Consider the following 20,199-nt stretch of genomic DNA (forward strand, 5'->3'; position numbering starts at 1 on the left):
AGAACGTTTTTAGGCCAGGGGCTTTAAAGAGGACCAATTATGCTTATTTTCAGGTTTATATTTGTATTTTGGGTTTCTACTAGAACATGTTTACATGATTTAATGTTAAAGAAAAAGCTTTATTTTTCTCATACCGGCTCATTTCTCTCATACGAGTCTGCTGTGATTGGTCAGCTGGCCCACTCTGTTGTGACTGGTCAACCGAACCAAACTCTTCAGACTCCGCTCCAGCTCTGCTTTAACTAGCTTTGTTTGAGGGCGTGCCAAACTAGCCGCTAGGCAGGTATTATGCAAATTTATTACATGACTTTGTTGAATACTCAGTTCTGATCGGTCAATCACAGCATTCTACAGTCTGTTATGTCTTTATAGCAGACCGTTGCTATGTTTAACAGACCGTTGCTATGGACACAGTTCTTCAAAACAATAACCCGCTAGCTGTACATTATCCCGCTTATTACACGGCTACTTACTTAAGAAATCAATCATTTCACACAAAAATGGTCCGCCAGAGTCCGACATCAGAATATACATAGTAACGGTCTGCTATAAAGACATAACAGACTGTAGAACGCAGTGACTGACCAATCAGAACTGAGTATTCAACAAAGCCATGTAACATCACCCAATACAGAAGAAAAGGCGGGACTTCTAGCGAGGCATTTCAGACAATTCAGAAGCAGTGTTTCTGTGGGGGAGAGTAAATCCCTTTGGCGTGGACTTTGGGCTTTGTAACTTGGCAGACCTTTTACATGCACAAAAAACTACATAAGCACACTAAAGGAAAGGGAAAAAGCACTAAAGCATAATAGGTCCTCTTTAAGTCTAAGGACAGTAAACTATAGAAACCTCCAACACATTATAACCACAGCCTTTTACAAATCTACCAAGTAACCTTGGCCCCAAAAAGTGAACTAGAGGTTACACAAATACATCACCAAAAAAAGAAGTGTGCCAAAGTTGCATCTTATTGTATCCAGTGAAAAATGGAACAACCTAAAATATGGAGAAACTAAAATGTACTGCCTGAAACCCAAAGCTGTAGAGCGGCCCTGTGTCCTCCGTGATCATAAACAGAAAGACATATCCTGTCGAGACACAGTTACTGTTCTTAAAAGACAATACCCCTGGTAGCACAGTGAAGCAGCGGAACCCTGGCAGCAGCTCGGAGTAATGGACAGAAATGAATTCTTTACCCCCTGGCAGAGAAGAAAAAAAAAAACGGGACGAATAAAATTGACTTTATATGTGACAGTTAACAAGTCAGGAGAGAATCCTCATTGAGTAGGCACAAGTTGGGACGGCTCACAGCGAGGGCCTGGGATTTGGAAATGTCAGCAGATGTAGGTCAGCAACTTACAGTCCCACCAGAGGCGGTCAGCCAGCAGACCTGAGCAGGCACTGCAATCCCACACTCAGCAGTCTGTTTGCTTTGGTTTCAACATGATATACGATATTAGTCGGGTTGTAATGTTTTGTCATGATCGCTACTGTAAGAGTTTGAGAATCATTTTTGCAAATGTGACTGCTTTAATGTCCTTACAATGCAAAATAAACTAAACTCATCATCAATCATCATATACATTATTTAACTAGGAAGTCCCATTGAGATTAAAAGCTCTTTTACAAGTGAGACCTAGCCAAGACGGGGTCAAATAGCAGCGTCCGTAACATAACAAGACAACAACAATGAATCACGGCTGCAACAATAGATACGACAAAGTACATTACATCATACAGTGCATTAACAGGGCAGCATGTTGGTCATGTGTTTGTTAGTTAATTGAAGCAATTGTAGCTAGCAGTGACCATTTCCTTTATTCTATGTTTAAAATCATTTAAAGGGATAAAGTTCTCAAGTTTAAGCTTGGCCTGCAGATCATTCCAGGACCAGGACTATAGTGGAACAGGCTTATTTTGCCAGCTTCTGTACTAATAGGAGGCACTTTAAAGGTCCCGTATTATGCAGATTTTCAGGTTCATACTTGTATTTTGTGTTTCTACTAGAACATGTTTACATACTGTAATGTTCAAAAAACTCGTTATTTTCCTCGTACTGTCAGCCTGAATATGCCTGTATTTACCCTCTGTCTGAAACGCTCCGTTTTAGCACATTTTGACGGAATTGCAACGGAATTGCAACAGAATTGCGTTGCTAGGCAACAGCTTGGGTCCATGTGTACCTCCTGTCGGCTGATGACATTCACATACACTACACAACCAGGAATAAACTGGGACACATTTAGAATGTTTACGTTTAAAATTGTTTCAGGGGTCTAAATATTGTATATTCGTGACATCACGAATGGGCAGAAATCCAGTTTCAAATGAAGAGTTTCTGAATACGGGCTGTGTGTATTTCCCTGTGGATTGAGTGTTTTGATACTTTCACAGTATTTATATAGGACTTAAGCCTGCTTTATAATAAAAAAAAAACATGAACATCTCACTTTTTTATAATATGGGACCTTTAAACTGAAGCCATTTGTGTGACCTAAGACTATAAATATTTTGCAGAAATACAAACTTCCGGCTTAAGTAAGAAGGAAATTTGCCAGAGATGATCTTATAGATTAAAATATTCCAATGCTGTAACCCACGAAAGTGAGGGATGACCATCCTACCATGCTAAGGTACAATGATGAGTCCTGAAGCTAGAATTAGTGACATACCTCAAAAAGGTCAGGAAATGCCAGCATCTAAGCATTTACTTGATGCCATGGGAAAAACAGGACTTTAGCATGTACAGAAAAAACAGTGTGAATTTTAATTTTCTTTGCAAGATGGTCAATATGGTATTTAAAATTTAGACTTTTGTTCATCCAAATTCCCAAGTACTTGTAATTATCAACAGGCTGAATAGAGACACCATTAATAGAAAAGGTTGGAACTTTTGTTCGCCCAAGAGAGAAAATCATAGTTGTAGTTTTTGTTGAGTTTAAAAGCAATTTCAGATCCGATAGGGCATGTTGCAGGGTGTTAAAATCAGTCTGCAAGATTAGAAAAATGCCATGTCTGGGATGGGTGCAGAGGAGTATATGACTGTGTATTAGTTTAGCTAGCTTACTAGTAGGCGTAGGAAGTAAAAAAACTTTTAATTCACAAATAAAGGTGCATTCCACTCGTGTCTACAGGCCACTCTTGGCTTCTCAGACCGTGCATCGTGCCAGCATTACGTGGCAACTAAAAGCAATCCGGAGGTGGATCCCAGAGGCTCTGCGCTACAGACAGACAGGCTTTCAGATAATATGAGCAATAGTTTTGACACCTACACAGTCTACTCCTGTATCCTTCTCTGCGAGGCAGCTTGCTTACCAAAAGAAGATCATAGTACTACACCACGGTTTAATAAACAGAGGAACACGAGATGGGAAGAGAGAAACCACCATCTGGCAAACGCTTAGCTCAACAAAGCCTTCAATGCTCTCAGGACCCGGTGCGCTACCAAACTGGATCGTCAGCCCGCTAACAATGATTCAGCCTCTCAACCCACTGGTCGAGTTAGAAAAAAAGCTGCTCTATCATACACAAACAGGGCTGGACACTTTCTACTGACACCAACTTCTTTTATTGATGTTTCCAATGACTTTGTTTGTTTGCAACACTCAATGCTCTCCTGCACCACTCAGCAGTCTTCAGACCCGGCCCACTCCCTCCTTCCTCTTCACATAAAAATAAAATCTAGCGACAGTATATCTCAAGTAAACAAAAATGACATTTTAAGCAAGGTTTGCAAAAGCAACATCATTCTAGGGACGTAGTTGGGGGCAGTTTTCCAGATTCTATTTGAATTTTGGACCTACAGTCCATCATCATTCCTGGCCATTCCTGGGGAAAGGCATATGCACATATGGACCAATTCATAGTCTCCAATCCACTTTGTTTATATGTCATCGGCAGCGGTACTCAGATTGTTTATTTAAGTACCAGTACACCGATGAAAAATGTTCCATTACAGGTAAAAGTCCTACAATCAAGTACAGACGTATTATCAGCAAAATATACTTAAAGTATCAGACGTAAAAGAACTTGTTCTGCAGCAAAATGTCCCCTGTCAGTGATCATTACATTGTCACCCGATTAGAATGTTATCAGCATGCGTTATCGGTCGCTAGAAGCCTCATAGATGTGGGTCAGTAGGGGCCTACTATGTTGTAAAAGTGAAAGTGAAACTTAAAAGCAACACGTTCTAACACGTAAAACTGAATGAAACATTTTGAACACCAACAAAACAGCTTCTTTAGGTTTAGGCTACAAATTGCCCATGTGAATCGATGATAAAACCTACTAGTGGGTGTATTAGGCCCCTTCTGACCCACATCTATGAGGCTTATAACCACTGAAAACACTCACTTAATGACCTGATAACAGTCTAATTGGCTGACATTGTCCGAAATTCCATACTGACATGCTATTTAGTACGCTATAACAGTATGTGAGACTTTTTAGTATGTCTGAAACCTTAGTATGAAACCAATAGTACACAAATTGCACACTATTTCTGGTGAAATATTACAGAATGCAATGCTGGTCACTACAGCAGCATAAATATCCCACAACGTAATGCAATAGTGACGCCAATGCTCATAACGGACGTTGACAGACAGCTCCGTAACATCAATAAACTTTAATTTAACTTTAAGTATAAGAGGCGTAATGTTGTTTTTAAATTAATTCAGACTTTGATTCTCACAAACCGTCGTTTTTCTCACCTGAGGTTGGCATGGGTTACTATGGTTACGCGTCTCAAACAAGGAGACAAGTAGGCTATCAGGAAGTGACGACGTAAATTATTGCTCAGTGCGTCTGAAATGATACTTACTACTGTTTATTCACACGAAAGTATGTTGAACGATAGTACACATATTGAGCATAGTGCATAGTAGGCTATGCGATTTCGGACAAAACCCTAGTTTATTTCCACCACTGGTCATTGGACTGTGGGAGGAATCTGTGCCACAGAAACACACATAACCACAGGTACCAGTCACATTGGAAGGACCGGGGCCATGATCTGAACATTAGAACTTTGACTAGGCAGTGCTGCTGAGTACTGTGCCGCCCGCTACCCCAAACCACGATCAATGTATTAAAATATGGAAGATTCAGCAATAAGGACAACTATAAACTAAGTCTATCACTTAACAGTCAGAATCAGATCTGATTTTAGTTAATTAAATGTGGATTTCTGTTAATTCTGTCACTTAAAATCAGTCTTCACTCACAATTGATTGCTTATATATGTCTATGTTTGTAGAAAAATAAAACAACCCTGGCGAAAACTGATGCAATCTAAAAAGCTGATGTAATCTGCACGGTTTATCCACAGAATAAAGACCATTCTATGCTCAACACGAGATCAGCGGGTAAAACAATGTGGACACAGTTGTGAAGTTGAGCTTGTACTTAAAATGAATACGAAAATAGAAGAGTTTGATCAAGACAAATCAGCACAGCTCAGATTAAAATCTCTGTAAGTACTAGTTGGGAATCAAAGTAAATAATGTTTGTTTTTAAAAAAAAAAAAAAGGGCAAACACCAGTATCAGCACATTTCACAGTGAGTGGATAGGTGAGAGCGCAGCACTAGGTGCAGCAGTGTGTGTAATGTGATTGTCCACAGTTTGCATTCTACTGTGCTTGAGAGTAGCACGGGGGGACGGATTCAAAGGGGCGTTTTTCACAAGAAAACGCATTTAAGAAAACCTCAAGTGGTCAAACTTGAAGAGGCGCAAGGTTCAAATGAATTGAACTGAGAACACAAATCTATGGTTGCTCAGAAAAAAATAAATGTCCACACAACCCTTGCGCAAAATTAACCATTTTCACAAAGCGATTTAATTGCATGCTTTACAGGAGGCTTCCTGAAATCACCATAGCATGTAGATTATGCACTGCTTCTAATTACTGTACACTGCTGAAAAAATGGTCTGGAGGACACATCCAAAGGCCTGATGCCATCTGCCTTTTATACCATTACTGCAGTGGGTGATGGTAACAGTAAGCCCCTGTGCAGTATGCTTGAAGATGAGATGTTGGAGGATGCTAGTGCCCCTAGCAACAGTCTTCTGTTTCATGCGGGCACAAAGCCAGCAGAGGTGCAAATGCAGGTGTAATGCTATTTTCTTCTGGCTCGAGTCCATTTTGGGCTACTATGCTTATGCCTGCTTGGTACTTTTGTGGCTTCCAAAAGAAAACTGGATGTGCTGAGGTACGTAACGCTGAGTGGAGCAGCTGGCAATGTTTATTCAGATCAGGTGGCGCGGTGTCATTTTGGCACCAAACGGCGTGAAATTGATCCCGTTCCCACCTGCTTTATTTAGTGGAGGCACACGTATGTGAAGTTTTTCATTTAGCACACATTTTAAGACAATCAAAGATGCGTTTAATTAATTGATTGATGTCGCATTAGCATTTACACAAATGGGTTGCTCTTACTTATAATGTTATCTGCCTGTAGGATGTATGAGGTCCTTCTGTTACAGCCATTAAACAGCAGCAGAAGGGGGATGACAGAAGGCGATTTGATTGGCCTTTATTGAAGCATGCCCCAATGGGTACCTGCTGATGTATTTCTCTAACAAATGATATACTCATCCTGCTCCAGAACTCTCTCAGGGTGGCACCATACTGCTCCAACAACATATACTCACTCCCAACTCGTCAAATAGCCTACCGCCGCTTGGTCAGTGACCCTCAGCATTTGAGACCGTCACACGGGATAAGCCTCTTGTGTTACGCCTGGGCTAGACTGGGCACGTCAGCAGCAACTACTGCGTCTCTCACGCGTATGGCGTCCACACTGGCAGCGTCTTTCATAATGGCCATTTCACTTCATCATAAATGTGATTTATATTTATTTTAGACAGAAAAGGGTTAAAAGGAGTCTGCTCATTTGTAAATAACAGTAATAATCCACATTTAAAACCTGGTACTTTATTCATTCATGGACCCCTGCAAGTCATTGCATTTTCTACAACACTGCATTTCATTTCAGAATAAAAGTCTTAACAAATGAAGGAATTCTGTCCACAGAAAAAAGTTGAAGTTAAAAATAAATCTTTACTTTTTCTGTAACATATTCTACAGATATAAACATTAAAACTTTATTAATGTTGTTGTTATGATACAATATACTGGTCAATATACTGTCAAAAGATCACTGTCTATTTTTGCCGTGCACGGCGCGCCACACGCTACTGACGTTCCCTGTGTGCCTTACTGTTGGACGGACCAGGGACGGCGTGTCAGTATACGCTCGTTACATGCATAGTGTCCTTTTAAAATAAACTTCTGGTTTCACAGGAAGTTGGATTTTGGCAACTCAACCACTTAGTTAGGGTTAGAAAACGGTTGTGGTTGATGTTAACGTTAACTTCACGCGACCAGCAACTTATGTGAGTCACGGGACTGACGATACTAACGACTCATGTAACTACCGACTCGCATGACTCATGTGACTTATGATATTAACGAATCACATGACTAAATAAGTCAATGTTACTTTTAGTGTCACACGGGACAAGAACGCCGGGCTCTTGGTTGAAAGTCTTGTGTTTGTTTGACCCATCCACCACCACTCCCGCCCGCCCTTTGTGGACTCTCATGCTATTAATACTATGTCACTTGCTCTGACCGTCGAATAACGCCACGGGTGGGTTTACATTGGACTTAGCTGAAAGATTGGTTCGTCACAACTGTTGCTAAATGGTGCATCCGTACATCGGTTCCCGATGCCGTGGGGCACTTACCAAACGGCAGTATTTGACGAGTTGGGAGTGAGAACGGATCGGCTTACATTGCCATGCCCATGTGCCACTATCACAGAGGGTAAAGAACAAACCTTAAAGATTCATCTAGCAGGCAGACATTTGCAGCGTGGTCTTCAGCAGCAGTGAGATTGCATTTCTACAAAGTTGATACCTTGTGAAGAGTCATAAAAGAAAAAAGAAAAAAAAACTTTTGCCATCAAATCTCCTTTTGTGTCAGCACCAATTCAGTAATTCAGAGTTTCTGAATACTGATTATTGCATTAATAATTCATTACTTTGTATGATCTACGCCTTGTCACTGCCATTTTCTTTTATTCATGGAACAAAAACACGTTCCCATCTTCCTCGCCTCCATCAAACTACTTTATTTTAATGACTTGTGTTAAGAAAAGCAGCGATCCGTTCTGAGCTTGAACAAACCTCAGGACGCTGTCGTACTTTTAGCCGTCCCCGGGGGATTTCAGATGGGTCCCTCTGTTCATATTTACTGTTGACTGAATTGTCTAGTTTGTCAAAGTGATCTGGGACGTTGAGGTGGTGAGTATTTTGAACCTTTTTTTAGCCTTTCTGGGACAACGAGTCTTGGTTTTAATGTACCCATCTCCCTCCAAAATATTGTTGTTGTTTGTCCCGAGTCACACTTAGAACTTTGTGGACTATTAACTTTATAAATAAAGCTTTAAAGGCTGTTTTTCTTGCCAGAAATAAATCTGTCATCATTCATCCTGCCATAGGACCTGAACACTAGCAACAGTGATTTTGTTTTTCTGTCGCCACATGTGAGGTCATCAACATTTTCACTTGCTGTATTACTGCTGCATGACAGAGACGAATAATAAAGGCAGCAGTTATCTAATTAAAAGTTATCATGAGTATGTCTGGGTCTTCAGCAGTCTGCTGTTGGCAATTACACTAAGTTCTCTGGTCTAATATTTAATGAAGCGTTTGCTCCTGCTCTAGATTTCTATCCATTTCTGTATGTGCTAATGCTGTTTAGGTTCACGGTGAGGTAAGCCCTATCACTGCATGAATTAAATATTTTTCCTGTATATCCATATTTCCTTCTGAGGCTTCATCTTCTTGCATTATTAAACCTTTCCAAAAGTACAATTTAAAAAGACACGAAAAATCCATCCATCCCTTCTCTATACCATATACCACTTTGCTTTTTTAGGGAACTCCCAGCATGCACTGGGCAAAAGGCAGAGAAACACCCTGGACTAGGTTTCTAGTTAATCGCTGGGTACAGGCAGACAAACACTCATAATAACATCCAGTGGCAATTTAGATTGTCCACTTCACCTGACCTGTTTTGTCTTTAGCTAACATTTGCCACCATAAGATTCTTGTCATATCAGACCAGTAAGGCTGTAGCCGCCAAACCCCTCAGTGTATTGAAGTGAGCAGTGGTGGCTTTTAATGCGTATATAATTTAATTTGTAAGAGGAAGAATGTGTGAGTTCTTCTTTAAAAAGTAACATAGTATTGCTTTTACCCACATTATTTTAGTTCAAACTTGCAGTCATGCATCTAACTGTAAAGCAAGGAATCTCTGTCTGTTTGTCTTTCAGTCTGTCTCTCTGTATGTCCCATACATATCTCGAGAACCTCTCACCCTACTGACTTCACACTTGGCGGTTGTATTGCTCAGGACCCAAGGGAGTGCAGTGTCGAATGTGGTGCAAATTGACCAGATAGTGGCGGTGTAACAATCAATGATACGTTTTGGCCTGTAACTTAACTCTGAGAAGCAAAATTCTGTGGGATGAGACGAATCTATCGATATAAGCCACGCCCAACTGCATCTAGATAGATTTTCCACCATTTTGAATTGTGTCCAAATCAGTTTTTTCGCTACTTCTCCTACAATCATCACCAAATTTGGTACAAAACATCTCTGGACCAAACTGGAAAAAGTTACTTTTTTGAATTTTTGATGTTCATTCAGTTTTGTTATAGCTAGCTGGCCCTCAACCCTGAACACTTTGTGCGTTTGGGACCATATTTGGTGAACATGTGTAGATATGATGTCTGAGTGACCATGACAAATTTGGTGCCATTTGGCCAATAGGTGGCGCTGTAGTAGCATCATCTAGCTATAAAGGAAGGAATCTCTGTCTGTCTGTGTATGTACTGTATGTATTTATGACTGTCTTTAGCATTACTCTAGAACCATTCATCAAATCAATTTCACACTTTGGCACAAGCAGCCATTGCACTCCTAGAAGCCAAGCACTAGTTTACAATTAACACTGATCATGTGTTGCTAAATCTGTTTTCTCAACAGTAATGACTTTTGTGGTGAGCAACTGTCAGTTTGTGTGAATTAACAAGTTTTTTTTTGGCTGCACAAAATCTCGACAGCCGTATCATTCTTTTTCTTCGTGTAAATCATCTCTGAAAAGTGCAACTAGTACCAGTAGTTCAGATTCACCCAGTAGATACATGTAGAAATGGAAAAAACAAAACCAAACCGGATGGAAAACGACAACAAATTTACAGTATTGATTAGCCACAAACTACAATAAGAGTTGCAGATTCCAGCGTTCTTACCTCAGCCCGTATAAGACAGTGCCGTCTGGGTGCAGTCGGATCATACGGTTTTTTACCGTCACACCGTGAAGAAAGGACTTCTTGTCATTAAGGAAGTAGGTGTCAGGGAGCCAAAGCTGGTCTGCTACACGGTTGTCCAGAGTCAGGTTTAGCTTCATTTCATTATAGGCCAAACGCTTATCTTGCCAGCTCTGCTGGAAATACATAGTGATGGTGTAGTCCTGGGGAGGAGGAAAAACTCATATGAAGTCACAGACAAAAAAAAACAATTCAGTTGGTCATGAGCTATGGGAACAATTTAGCAAAAAAAAAAAAATGCTTTCTGTTTTGTATTTATGTTATTGTTTCCTGCCAGTGAGCCCTTCATAGTGGGCACAGTTATAAAACTGGGAGTTTGACTCATTCTAAGCTAACGGAAAAAAAAAAAATTCTTTGTTTCAGGTGATTAAACACTGATGAAAACATAGTTATGAATATTATATTTCATTTCTGCTAATAGATCACCGGAAATGTTACACACTGTTCCTTTAAGTGGAGATATAATGTGTGCCTGCTAATGCATCGTTGTCCCTCTGGTCTGTAGTCTACGGTCAGACTCATGAAAGATACACATTGGCTTCATTTTCAACCTACACAGTCCAGTGATTTGAAATATTGTGTGCCATTCAGATCAGATCATTTTTAAAAGTTAAAATAGCATCTTCAAATCACGCTTCATGTGTTTAAGCATGATGCATGTGAAGACAGCTAGTATCCCTTATGTACATCCTGTTTTGTAGTTAATGATGCAATGTATTTTCTTTTGAAAAGTATCACTCATGATTAAGTGAATGAACACAGAGGTCTTAATGAGCGCTCAACCATACTACTGACAAACAACTCAATCAACCCATTAAAAAATGAGCAATCTCAAATGCAGATTTGAGGAAAGACGCTCTAAATTAGTTTGACAAAAACACAGACAACTGTTATTGACACTTGACTGACTATGAGAAGAGCAAGCAGTTACAAACATTGACATTTTGTGTGCTTTTTGTTTAATCAGTGAGAACATTGTTTTAATACCCTACTGTACATGAAATTTTAAATCCATGCAATATGAAATTCAGCATTTGAACATTTGACTTATCGTTAATCAAAAGTGTTCCTCTGAACTCCACTGAATGAGTCAAAGATGTACAAGAGCGAAGATATCTCAAGCAGATCATGAACATATTTAAAACTAGAAGGGCACTCGGAGAGCGCAGACCTCCTCCAAGGCCAAATTTCCTATCTCGCAATGTTAACAATAGTAATTCAGATCTGCTTCCTTGACCTATGCTACACCCTTCCACCAAGTTTCATGAAAATCAGGCCAGTAGTTTTTCTACAATCCTGCTGACAAACAGACAAACAAACCAAAAACATAACCTCCTTGGCGGGGGTAACAAAGTCTGCTGTGGATTTGATCATTTCAATCAATATTTTGATCACTACAGGAGTAAAAGTGAGACAAATAAAAAAAAGAAGAAAGAAAAGCAGAGAGGGTGAAAGAAAAAACACAAACATTTAAAAAAGGAAAGCAGCCTCAGCATATGGGAGGAGTCACGCTGAGTGAAATAAAGAGTGTTAGAGGACTGAATGACGTCACTAAGACAACGGCCATATTGCCTTCTTCACAACTCAGCCTGCATTCCTGATTGCTCTCAAGTCTGTGCCAGAGCTAAACAATATGTGCTGTCTGGCTGAGTAGTGTGGGGATTACACTATGAGCAAATTATTAGTAGTTAAAGACAAAAAAAAGGTAAATTGTCATGTTTAGCGTGAAAACTAAGGTTTCATTCAGTGGAAAGATGTGTAAATTTCTTGCCCACCACCACAGATACTCTGTAGAGGTCATTCAGTCCAACAATCACAATGGGCAGTAGTTGTGGGTGGGAAGCCAGTGAGGGATCATAAGACAAAGAGGCTCGTAACTTACCATGTTTACTTCTGAGATGGAGTCGATGCTCGCTATGTTGATGCTCATTCCTACGGTGACTGGAGGACCTGAGGGAAGAGAGAAAAAACTGAAGTCAGTTAAAAAGCACTATAAGGACAACATGAAAATACTGTACGTCAAATGCACTTTCGACTGCGCCAAGCAGAGTAAATTGATGGAATAGTAATAATGTTAAATTCATTGGATTTCTAATTGTTGCCTAATCTTAAATTCCATGTATATTCTTTGAGTATTTTCTTTTCTTTTTTTCTTTTTAAGTTTCAAATTCTCACTTAAAATCAGGGTTATCAATTGATTAAAATATTTAATTGTGATTAATCACATGATTGTAAATAGTTACAATACCATAGAACCCATTTTCATTCACATTACTTGAGGTCAGAGATCAAGGGACCCCTTTGAAAATGGCCATGCCAGTTTTTCCTCGCCAAAATTTTGCGTATGTTTGGCGCGTTATTTAGCGTCCTTCGCGATAAACTAGTATGACACCGATGTACCAATGAATTCCTTAGGTTTTTTAGTTTCATATGCTGCCAGTGTCTTCACTCTACCTTTAAAAGCTGAGCCTGGTACAACCTCAAAAACGCAAGTTGCGTTAATGCGTTAAAGAAACTATTGGCGTTAAAAGAATTTGCGTTAACGTTTTATTATCGCGTTAACTTTGACAGCCCTAGTTAAATTCATTGGATTTCTAACCTTTGCCTAATCTTAAATTTCACGTATGTTCTTAAAGCATTATTCTTCTTTTTCTCACTTAAAACTGTTTGATAACTTCAGTTGCATACCCAGTCCCATCAGATTTGTATACTGGTACATTTTTGCAACTCTGAAGAATGGATTTCACCCATACATCTGATTTCAATATTCTTAGTTAAAAGACCATCATCAGATAGACGACTTGCATTATGCATTATTTGCACATGCTGAACTACAGTGATGAAAAATTTAAATGTGCTTTTGTTGCTCAGAGAGTGTACGTAAATCAGAAAGTAAAGACCAGTTACTCTCAGCTTATGCTTACGAAACAACACTGGGGAAGAATGCACTCATCCATCCTAATTTCTAGGCTGACAAGGAACGGGAAGAGCAGACTGTGCCTCATTTACATGATTACAGTACATGCTGTAGACATGTAAACAGCTATGCACATCGACTCCCTTACATGTTCAGATAACACTTAGCCCACTTCAATATTCACACAACTTAAGGTTTACAAGGATTATCCATTCACAATGCCCCATGTACCCACAGTCACTGTAACCAAGAGTGGGTGGCTTCAGACACACTGTGTGACAGTGTTGCGTATGATCACACAGATAAGATTATGTTCAACATTGTCTTAATTTTAGGGACTTTTTTAAAATATTCAATTACATGCTTCACATCTGTGTGCTTACAATAAATAACTGCCATGATAAATGACCATTTTTGAGCAGCCTGGTTGCACTAAATGGGGAATGCCTGACAGGGTAATCGCAAGTAATTCAGCGTGCAATAAGAATGCCGTTCTTGCTTTTGGCGTGTCATTTGTACGTCATGTAATCTGTATTGACTGCAATGTAAATGCATCCACTTAAATATGCTACGCTTAGAGCTAGTGACGTAGAATAAAAAGTGAGAGAGACTGCTTGTGGTGGATGGGTCCAACAAACACAGGACTTTCAACAAGGAGACCGGTGTGCATGTCCAAAAGTGTTGTATATGAAGTTACGTTAGAGACGTGTTTTTTAGTGACTTTTGTGACGTGTTTTCCGTACTTCTGTTACGTTGTTTCTGTACGTATTTAACTTAATTTACATACTTATTTTAAGCCCAACCATGATGTTTTTCCTAAACCTAACAAAGTGGTTTTGTTGCCGAAACATAACTGCGGCCGTTACTGTAGTTTTGTTGCGTGGCGTAAAAATTCAACACAAAAGCAGCGTACAAATGACATGTGAAAAGGCTAAAATGTTTTCTCATGACATGCAAAATGTCCTTGTAATGTTGTGCTATTTAAACACCTTCCCATGAGATTGGGTTGAGTTGAGAAGCAATGTCTACGACCAGAAGTAGCCGGTTTACACTCAGTTAACGTTTTATTTATTAGATAATAAAAAGCTAAATGTCGACGATAGCCGGTGTGTTCCGAGATTGAATTTTATCCAATGAGTTTGGCCACTTTTGCTCTCCACACGGACTGTTTACCTGCATGAAACCAAATCCCGCTCAAACATGATTGATCAATACTACTCAGACTACAAACAGACTTCACACGGAAAACAAAACGCTTCCGTTTTTTCCGATTCTCGTTGCCTACAGATTCTGCATTCATATGCAGATATCTGAGAGATAATACTACAACCACATCTGCTTGGTCAACACAGATGCAGAACTGCAGAGAGGGTTGGAGTCTATTCAAAGTTACTTGTTTTTCTTCCTTTTATCTGTTCTTTACTTGATATGTTTTCTAGCAAGCAGCAAAATAAAGGAAAGCAGCACCCACCACTTGAGAAGCTGGTACCCCAGGCGGTGGATTTTGTGAGTGAACAGATTAGTTGAGACTGATTCTCAATGTTTTATCATTGCAAATTCTTTCTCCTTCAATGCATTTTTAGCCCTATAACGTTATCCTTAACACTTAAACACGCTTCCCTTCCCCCGTCCCTTCCTCTTCAAACCGTGTCAGCCTTACATTGCTTCAGTGAGAACGATCAGGCCACAAAATATGAAGTGCTGACGCAGAGAACAGAAACAGCAGAGACATTTCAGTGATTGGTTTATGAGGCGGTGCTGAATCAGTACATTCAGATAATGTTTCATGGTATTATAGTGGAAATGGCATTAGCATAAGGATCATAAACAACCCAGAAAAAAGCTGTACTTCAATATGTACTTTTTGCGTGTATCATCACAATCAAGAGGTGCGGAACCTACTTTTACTCCAATAGGATTTAAACTACGGCTGTTAATCATAAATTAACATTTTTTTATCCGTTCAAAATGTACCTTGAAGGGAGATTTGTCAAGTATTTAATACTCTTATGGGAGTGGGCAAATATGCTTGCTTTATGCAAATGTATGTATATATTTATTATTAGGAAATCAATTAACAACACAGAACAATGACAAATATTGATACAGAAACCCTCACAGGTACTGCATTAAGCATTAAAAGCATGCTCAAATCATAACATGGCAAACTCAAGCCCAACAGGCAACAACAGCTGTCATGTGATCATCATAAAGTGGGCATATCTGTAAAGGGGAGACTCGTTGGTAACCATAGAACCCATTTTCATTCACATATCTTGAGGTCAGAGGTCAAGGGACCCCTTTGAAAATGACCATGCCAGTTTTTTCTCACCAAAATTTTGCATAAGTTTGGAGCTTTATTTAGCCTCCTTCGCAACAAGCTAGTATGACATGGTTGGTACCGATGGATCCATGCATTTAAATGTGTGCAGTAAGTGTAGTTAGGGATGTTAATTTGCATTCATAGGATTTTTGCCTCTTAGGTTTTGAGCGAACAATGCTTAAGGTCAGAGACATGTCATCAGTCATTTATGATGCGTTTTTCCAACAAGCATGACATGGTTGGTACCGATGGATTCCTTAGGTTTTCTAGTTTCATCTGATACCAGTATCTTCCCTCTAGCTTTAAAACTGCTACAACCTAAAAATCGCAAATTGCGTTACTGCGTTTTCGCGTTAACTTTGACAGCCCTAATTTAAACATTACTGTTTTTGTATATAGGTCATAATAATGTGAGATATTTTGCACATTTTATGTTAACAGACCAGGGTATGGTACAGACAGTTATGGGCCAGTGTGACTCATAGAGGACGGGGTGATTCATCTCTACGTTCAGCTGATGGATGTACTGCACAACATCTTGTGCGCATAGTCTCCGTTTGACCAGATCAGATCTACAACTTTCCCTTTCTTCTGAATCCTCTCAAAATACAACGCTTTGAAATGCAAAAAAGAATGGAAAGGAAAGATCTTGACAGTTACTGTAGACAGCATGTGTCATGGTGATGTCTATGGGTTGCAGATTTGCACAGTTCAGATGTCAAAAGTATTTTTGACAATGTATAAAAATTGCTAACATAACCCTCAATAAAGAATCTAAGTGCATGAAAAGGCCATACGACTATACTTCTTTTTCTTATTGGATATGGCTAAAAATACAGTCCAATCAAAGCTGTCAGTCTGCACTTTACCCTCACTAACTATAGTGTTGATCACTGTAATGACAGCAGAGACACGCATACCGTGTGTCTGGTTTCAATTACTGAGAGCATGGAGCTCATTGTACATTATACTGCATTAAATAAGAGAGGAATGAGCACATTTGACCAAAAGGATCTTGTTTGAACAAAAATATTAATGAAAATATTTTTTACCAGCATTTGGTTTGATGAACAATTAGCCAATGAAAACTCTTGCACTGATGAGTAAAACTTCATCAAATAGGTTTTAAGAATGGAGAATGATTAGTTTTTTTAAAAAAATATTTTAATATATATATATTTGACTGATATTACAATATGGCTTGTGATATTAGAGGGGATTATATTCTTTTCCATCAGTATCCTCATTTTCATTGAAAAACATTAAAATAATTATGGTATGAATTTTGCGGGGATCTGTACCTAACAAAGGGTTTTCTTAAGTCTGTAGAATATGATACTTAGGCAAAGACATCTCTGCAGCACCACAATAATTTATTTAAAATGGTATTTTGACACACATTTCACCTTAACTCACAAACAATTGCACGTATATTGCGATACATTTTGATTAATAGTGCAGCCCTAACATGGGTAACTTTACCAAAGTGCAATATCCACTTAGTTATTAAATATTTCATTGCACATTGAATCAGAACATTTCAGTTAATCAACTAGGGCTGCCCTCTCTTCGTCGACTGAGATTTCTTAAGTCGATTTGTTGTTTTTTATGCTTTTTTCATGCTGAATGACTTATTTCTAAAAAATAAATGAGCACATCTCTGGTAAACACAATATTTTATGTGGTGCTTTTGTGTGATTCTTTGTGGAGAAACTCAGTTTTGCAGAATTTATTTGATTGAGGGCAGCGTTTGTATTACAACACTCCAAAACAAATGGAAACTAGACTTGAATGTACAATGGGGTCCAAGCACCTGACGCAAAGTCCAACCAAAGTCTCACTGACCCAAAGCGATCGTGAAGCCAAGACCAACACTGAATAAGCCTTAAACAGGTGGTTTAACACACGTTTGTTTGCAATCTTGGGCAGGCTTATATAGACGCCCTCCTGCAGGGCACACTGCCAGAATCTGATCCAACTTTGAACCACAGGGACTGTTGAGTCTGTGTCTGCACTAAAACTATTACAAATAAATCATTCACCAGTGAAGATGCGTGTCTCTTAAGCATCGTTCGCTTAAAACTTACAAGGCAAAAATCCAACGAATGCACATTAAAATCCCTGACTACACTTTAATGTGCATATTTAAATGCATGGATCCATCTGAACTTTAAGTAGCTATTGTGGCGCAGCTTGCAAGTATAAGTGGATTGGCATACATGTGCTAAAACACCACCTGGGTGTATAGCATTGCTAATTGTTTGAAAACCATGTAGCAGCTGCGTGGTGGGCAATTTATGCATATATTAACAAGTCCACAGAGTGGTATTGGTGTTCTCCAGCAGCCTCAGTCAATCAGAAGTAAGTAAGTTTGTTCTCAAGTTGACACTGTACAAAGACACCAACCACTGCATTTTGATGGAATAATATGTGCAGGAGTTTTTTGCCAGCAATATCAGTTGATTTAATTTCAGTAAATGGATCATATAAATATGTTATTAATCAGGCTGTCAAAGTTAACGCAAATTCATCTTAGCGCCACAAATTTCTTTAATGCAACTTGTGATTTTTAGATTGTAGCATAAAACAGGATCTATACTTGCACTTCATTTTGGCGCGAAAAAACTGGCATGGCCATTTTCAAAGGGGTCCCTTGACTTCTGACCCCAAGATATGTGAATGAAAATGGGTTCTATGGGTACCCACGAGTCTCCCCTTTACAGGCATGCCCACTTTATGATAATCAAATGCAGTTTGGGGCAAGTCATAGTCAAGTCAGCACACTGACACACTGAAAGCTGTTGAGTTTGCGATGTTATGATTTGAGCATATTTTTTATGCTAAATGCAAAACCTGTGAGGGTTTCTGGACAATATTTGTCATTGTTTTGTGTTGTTAATTGATTTCCAATAATACATATATACATACATTTTCATAAAGCAAGCATATTTGCCCGCTCCCATGTTGTTAAGAGTATTAAATACTATCCCTTTAAGGTACATTTTGAACAGATAAAAAATATGTGATTAATTTGCGATGGACTATGGACAATCATGCGATTACTCACGATTAAATATTTTAATCGATTGACAGCCCTCATAATATGTTATTAATTATCTCAACTGGACCATTTGGTTTAAAGCTTTGATAAAACTCTAAATTAGAAATTTATGATCACAATTGGGTCTTTATTTGTGAATTCTGCTGCAAACGAAACAATGCACAATCCTGTACTATCCTGCGCTCTCCTGATTCTGAGGTATTAGGGTCAGGAAATACTCCCCCGAAGCCTGGGGGGAGACAGTCGTGACTGTACTCATCTATGACATCACATGTACAGGACTTCTAATGTAAAACTCTGGGCTCTTTCTGTTTCAGTTCAACACTACTGAACGCACCATTGGAGTGGACCACTGACCACCAATCACCAATAGTGAAAAGACAAAAATTGTTTTAAAATGGTATGAAATAACCACTGTTAACACGTACCCTGATTCATCTTAAAAATCATTTCTTCCTGCAGATATTGGTTAATTATGATGTTTCTCTTCAAATACTAGTACTAAAAGATTTACCAGCGAACCACTTGACCGAATAGGCCCATCTATCCTCTCTCTTACATTCTGTAATCCTACCCCCCCCCCCGACCCATCTCTTTTAAAAAAAAGGGAAAAAAGTAGGGCCATTTTCCATCGCACTTTGTGAAGACAACCAGTAACAGTTTTCCCCAGAGATGTCAAAGTACATTCGTTCGCTAGATGAAAACAGAAAGAACCAACTCTCGGTTTCACTAAAGCTGGGTCAAAATATGCAGAGAGAGAGACAGAGGCACTCACTTTGTCACCACAGCTTTCTCAAAATAAAACTGCTACCTGTACTTGCACTTCACAAGTTGGGAGAACAACAGCGCTCCTTTACATCTTTAAATAAGCACATCTCCAGTCATTGTCAACCCCCATTTCCAACATTGTCAAGGAAAATGCTTGGTTTTCTCCACATAATACTTGGCTATTCTTTAACAATAATACTGATAACAGGTGAACAAAGTGCAAACTGCAGTCATCTTTTTAGTCTATCCTTTTGTCTGGATTTGAAAATAAAAGGAAGGAGTGAGTGAGTGAAAGAGAACATGCCGTCCCCGGGCAGACCATATTGTCTCTGAACAATTATCATATCAGTGCTACTTTTCCAAGAATCCACCAAATGTGTCAACCGGCTCCAGATTTTACACCAATGTCGGGCCAATATCACAATAGAAGCAGCTTTCAACAGATGCCTGATGACATGCTGGATATAGATGTGAGTACATTAAAACTAAATAGACAAAGAAACAAACAGTGATCTCCAATTGTTAACCAGTTTTGCCTCTTGACTGAACCCAGCGTGGGACTCCCTGCAGAACTGGGCACGGCGACAGCGCTCAAAGGATAGAACAGATTTACTGAAATTTGACTAAATAAAAGGTGCCCTGTGGGGTTTTTGACCATTTGAGGCGTGGCAGAGTATAATGATTACGTGTTCTACGAGCATGAACAGGAGAATGCACATGCTCGCCAT

The 20,199-nt window shown here is 39.2% G+C and overlaps 1 protein-coding gene across 2 annotated transcripts in view; it reads right to left on the bottom strand.

The window, feature by feature from the left end:
• gabrb4 (gamma-aminobutyric acid type A receptor subunit beta4) overlaps positions 1–20,199 on the bottom strand; it is a 63,632-nt gene that overhangs the window by 10,837 nt on the left and 32,596 nt on the right. For both annotated transcript variants that reach the window (XM_037748840.1, XM_037748838.1), the window contains exons 3-4: positions 12,285–12,352; positions 10,325–10,545 (exon numbers count right to left, since the gene is read on the bottom strand). In XM_037748840.1, coding sequence (XP_037604768.1) covers positions 10,325–10,545; positions 12,285–12,352 — 289 coding nt within the window. The remainder of the gene's footprint in view (positions 1–10,324; positions 10,546–12,284; positions 12,353–20,199) is intronic.

The sequence above is a fragment of the Sebastes umbrosus genome, chromosome 17 (assembly GCF_015220745.1).
Source record: "Sebastes umbrosus isolate fSebUmb1 chromosome 17, fSebUmb1.pri, whole genome shotgun sequence".
Lineage (NCBI taxonomy): Eukaryota > Metazoa > Chordata > Actinopteri > Perciformes > Sebastidae > Sebastes > Sebastes umbrosus.